This window comes from Drosophila gunungcola, assembly GCF_025200985.1.
Source record: "Drosophila gunungcola strain Sukarami chromosome X unlocalized genomic scaffold, Dgunungcola_SK_2 000034F, whole genome shotgun sequence".
In the NCBI taxonomy this organism is placed as follows: domain Eukaryota; kingdom Metazoa; phylum Arthropoda; class Insecta; order Diptera; family Drosophilidae; genus Drosophila; species Drosophila gunungcola.
The window spans coordinates 380,544-384,780 of record NW_026453187.1 but is presented as its reverse complement, the minus strand read 5'-3'; the positions used below and the strand labels follow the sequence as shown (position 1 = coordinate 384,780).

At 41.1% G+C, this 4,237-nt stretch overlaps 2 protein-coding genes across 2 annotated transcripts; both read right to left on the bottom strand.

Annotated features, from left to right (window-relative positions):
• Positions 1-756: 756 nt before the first annotated feature.
• On the bottom strand, positions 757-1,919 carry LOC128260606 (uncharacterized). Its single transcript, XM_052993748.1, is given in 2 exon segments — positions 757-1,065; positions 1,068-1,919. Coding segments are annotated over 2 exon segments (1,128 nt in total). The 5' UTR covers positions 1,887-1,919.
• Positions 1,920-2,569: 650 nt separating this feature from the next.
• On the bottom strand, positions 2,570-3,795 carry LOC128260636 (Krueppel-like factor 9). The gene has a single exon (XM_052993787.1). The coding sequence runs from the start codon at positions 3,651-3,653 to the stop codon at positions 2,757-2,759; it is 897 nt and encodes a 298-aa protein (XP_052849747.1). The 5' UTR covers positions 3,654-3,795; the 3' UTR covers positions 2,570-2,756.
• Between the last annotated feature and the right edge of the window lie 442 nt (positions 3,796-4,237).

Here is a 4,237-nt window from a genome sequence, read left to right as displayed (position 1 = left end):
TGCAAATAACCCCAGTTGCCCCCTCGTCGTCTTAATGGAGGTCCTGCCGCCAGGACTATCACTTTCTGGTGAGTGAAAATGGGGGAAATTCCCGGCCAGGATATCAACGCCAATGTTAACAAAAACCAAAACAAAAATAAAAAGTAAAAAGGAGAACAAAAAACAAAATACAAAAACAACGACCCTGACGACGGCAATATCAAACAGTAAATAGATAAAAACAACATGACTTAATGAGTGGTATTTATTTTTATGCTAATTACTTTCGAATAAGCAGGAGTTCTCTTTGGGGAGGGGGTTTTTTGGGTGACGGGTGATGGGTGGCATTGCTGCTTGCCTTAATGAGTGGGGCAATAATTGCAGCAGATTCCTGTAACGGGACTCCTTGAGGCTGGGCTCGCTGCTCGGCGATGTTTGCATAAAGTAAATGCCATTATACAAGCAAGTTGCGCTGTAAATTCACTTCAAATGTACAAAAGCACTCGCCCTGAAAGCCGTAAAGAATGCAATATGACAGCGCATAAAGGATGCGAGAATGGGGGTAGATCCTTAGCCAAGGACCTTTATCAGACTGTCACCCTCCCGCTTCCAGCCGTACTTCGTTTTGTTTCCCCTCTTGTTTTGTATTAATATTAAAGCTAACCGGTTTTCCAATTAGAATGGATACTTTTTATTTATATCGAATGTTTTTTTTTATTTGTTATTATTTTCCAAACAAATTGTAACTAACATTTTTAAACATATAATTTTTTTCGATCATTTCTGAGCGGAAGTCGTACCAGGCTTTCCTTGGGTTGTTTCCTCCAATCGCTCGTTCAGAATCATTTCTAAATGTACCTTATGCTCTTTGCCGCATAATTGCTGCATTTCCCTTTCAGTTAGCCACAGGGAATGCTGGGCCTTTGGCAATTGCTTGCCATCCAGTTCGGGGCGAGCTCTACCGGAATTGGTGACCAAACGTAGGACACTTCGACCCTCAGACATGGTGCCATCATAGACGGTTATGGAAACGTAGAGAGGTCGTACACTGGGCACACTTTGCGTCCAAATCAGGTACATTTCCAGGTCCTCTGGGTCGGTGGTCTTCTTATTTCGATCCTCTTCAGGGTCTGAGGTATCCCCTTTTTGATCCTTTTTTGGGTTAGGGGTCTCATCGATTTTCTGACTTTTGCCCACCTTTCTGTTGCTATTGTGATGGTCTTCGTTTTTGATTTTGGACCCGCTTCAGCACTAAAGTCCAGGTATACCGTTCGTTTAAGGCGGACCTTTCCTGTGTTGGGATTTCTGCAATCCTTACTCCGTTTTGTCTTTTGGCAATCCTTACTGGATGTTGGGTGTTCTTCTTCCCCTCTGAAACCCAGATATTCCGCCCTTTCGGGGTTTTGCTGATTCGGAAACTCCTGCTGGCAACTCCATTTGCAGTCCTCCTTATTTTTTACATCCTTGTCCTGCATCAACCACTCGAAGAAGGCACATTTTCTTAGCAATATCAAAACGGGCTGATGATCCTCCATATTTTGCAGTCCCGAATCTCTCAAGCCTCGATTTCGGTGACAGATACCCTGTTGGCCGGGCAATTTCCCCACCTCACCGCGTTCGCCAGCGAAAAGTAGAACACCCAAGCAAATGGTTTCGCGCGGGGTCAAGCGAACGGGATCGAAGATCAGGTTGCAGCGCTCTCCCTCGAAAGCCACATGAAATAGATCAGTGACTGGGTAGTGCTGCTCCTTGATATGGGCGAGCAAGTCCAGCCAGGATATGGTGGCAGCACACTGTTCCAGGGGGCATCGCAATGGAACTCGACTTAGTTGATCCAAAACGATCTTGGCTGGCATGCTCGGCTCGGATTCGGAGTTGTCATTAAGCCTGATGAGCTGCAAAGTCATATCGCCAAAGTTATTTGTGTTTTCTTTATGAAATTAAAATATTACATTTATCACACGGCCTCCTGTTTTGCAACTAATGAGAGAAATAACGAAATCCTGTTTCTCTGAAACTTATTCCACTTATTGCATCATATTGATAAAATAAATTTTTGTTTTGCTTTAAATTAATCCCTGGGCTTGTGTATATACGTAATTTAATCATATTTCTTTGCTCACTTTAATGAATTTATCATCCATTTATGATTTTTGTAATTTAATTAACAATATTTACCCTTGTAATTGATGTATTTCATTTGCATGCTTTTTCAAATTTAATTAAATTACCCATGTATTTCATTATTTAATTACCATGAAAAACAGAAAAAACGTTTTAATTAAACTTTAAATTCCGATTAAAGAAATTACAATAAAATCCATTTAAGAATAAATGCGAAAATACGGTTCAAACAAGAAGCTGATAAGAAACGATATATTTTTTCCTCAAAAGAAAAAAAAAAAACAGAAAATTAAACTACTTTTTTAACTGCTAAATGATTATATATTTGCCACCCACCAAAAAACTCATTCTTTATCTCTTAATTTAATTTCTTTTAGATTGTTTTATATTTTTTTTGTCACAAGTGTATAATTAACTAAATAACTATAGCCTAAATCCCATACTAGTGAGCATTTTTCTTTTAATTGTATTAGTCGAGTGACTGTTATCACCATTCTATTAAAAAAAAGTCTTGAACATTTTTTTTCCAAGTTTACATTTGACTAAATATTAAACCAAAAAAAAGTAATGGACTATCCTAGTTAAATTTTCTAAGTACAAAAAAAGTTAAAGCTGCATTTTTCCGATTATCCATTTGTGAATAGCATGTATATTTATAGTTGATTTTTGCGCTTTCGACCGGGTCGCACGGCATAAAAGTCGTCGGAAATGAGCCTTCCTGCGCGGGAGGCGGCCAAGAGACGCCGTTCGTGGACCTTTCGATGTTTCGTGAGGTGATCCGACCGGGCAAAGCACTTGGAACAGTAGTCACATTTGTAGGGCTTGACCCCCGAATGGGACCGTTTGTGGCGGGCCAGCTCATCGGAGCGCGAGAATCGCCAAACGCAGTCGGGCCAGCTGCAGACATAGGGCTTCTCGCCCAAGTGCCTTCTCAAATGGGCCTTCAAGTGAGCGGGCTTGGCATAGATCTTGTCGCAGTTGCCAAAGGTGCACAGGTAGCCCCGCTCGCCGGCAGAATTTTCACTCATCTGGAAGGCGGGAGTTGCAGGAGGAGCAGCCGGACTCATCGGACTCATCGGACTCCCGGGACTGCCCAGTGGTCCCAAAATCTCGGGTGGTGGTCCCGCCAACCGCAGATTACTACTGCTCTCCTCCAGAAAATCCGCACAGTTGTCCGTGCACAGGGGTGTACGCTCCGGCAAAAAGTCCACCAGCTCCGGAATCTCCACGTAGTTATCCAATAGCCGCTGCTCCCAGTCACTCAAGTCCGGCGGACAAACGGCGGTCAGGTCGTTGAAGTCTATGAACAGCGAGGGATCTTCCTCCTGGACATGCATGCCACCACCATTGTTATTGTTATTGCTGTCCAGCGTGATGATGCCATAGTAGTCCGACTCCTCCAGACGATGACAGTTGGTGTCCACATCAGCGTGGGAGCAGCCAAAGTCCACCAAACTGGCATTATTCAGTAGGGCATCGCCGCCGGCCAGTGGCTCCTCGTCCAGATCGCTGTAAAGCTGCTGGAATCCGCCTGTCGCAAAGAAGTCCATGATCGCAAATGAGCGGACTCCGGCCGAGTGTCCAAATATTTATAATATATCAACCACGGACAACACTACTCCGGCTGAGTGACAGACGTCGGACCAATTGATGAGAGCTATCGGATCTAGGCAGCAATCGCTGCGGGTTTCAACTCACAAATGCCCTAGTTTCTGATATTTTTGATTATTTTTTCAGGGACCAGACGACTGGGATTTTAAAAACATTAAATACTGATGTTGGCTAAAATAATAAATAAATTCATTTCAAAAGTCTGTTAATATTTTATATATTACATATATATTGATGGTGGTTTGTTTTTTTGATTACAAATAAATTTTAATAATAATTTGTATTTAGTATGTATTTTGTGAGATATGCTTTTTATTATTAGGGAGAAAAATAATATAAATATATAAATATATGTATAAAAACATATTTTTCTTGCTTCTAAAATTAAAAATTTAAAATTGGACAATGATCTTTTCTACTCCTATAACGCTTTCTTATTGTAAAATTAGTGTTAAAAAATTATAACATTTAAATTTGGGAAAGTACAAAATGTTGTTGAAAAATTGGAAATAAAAATATTATA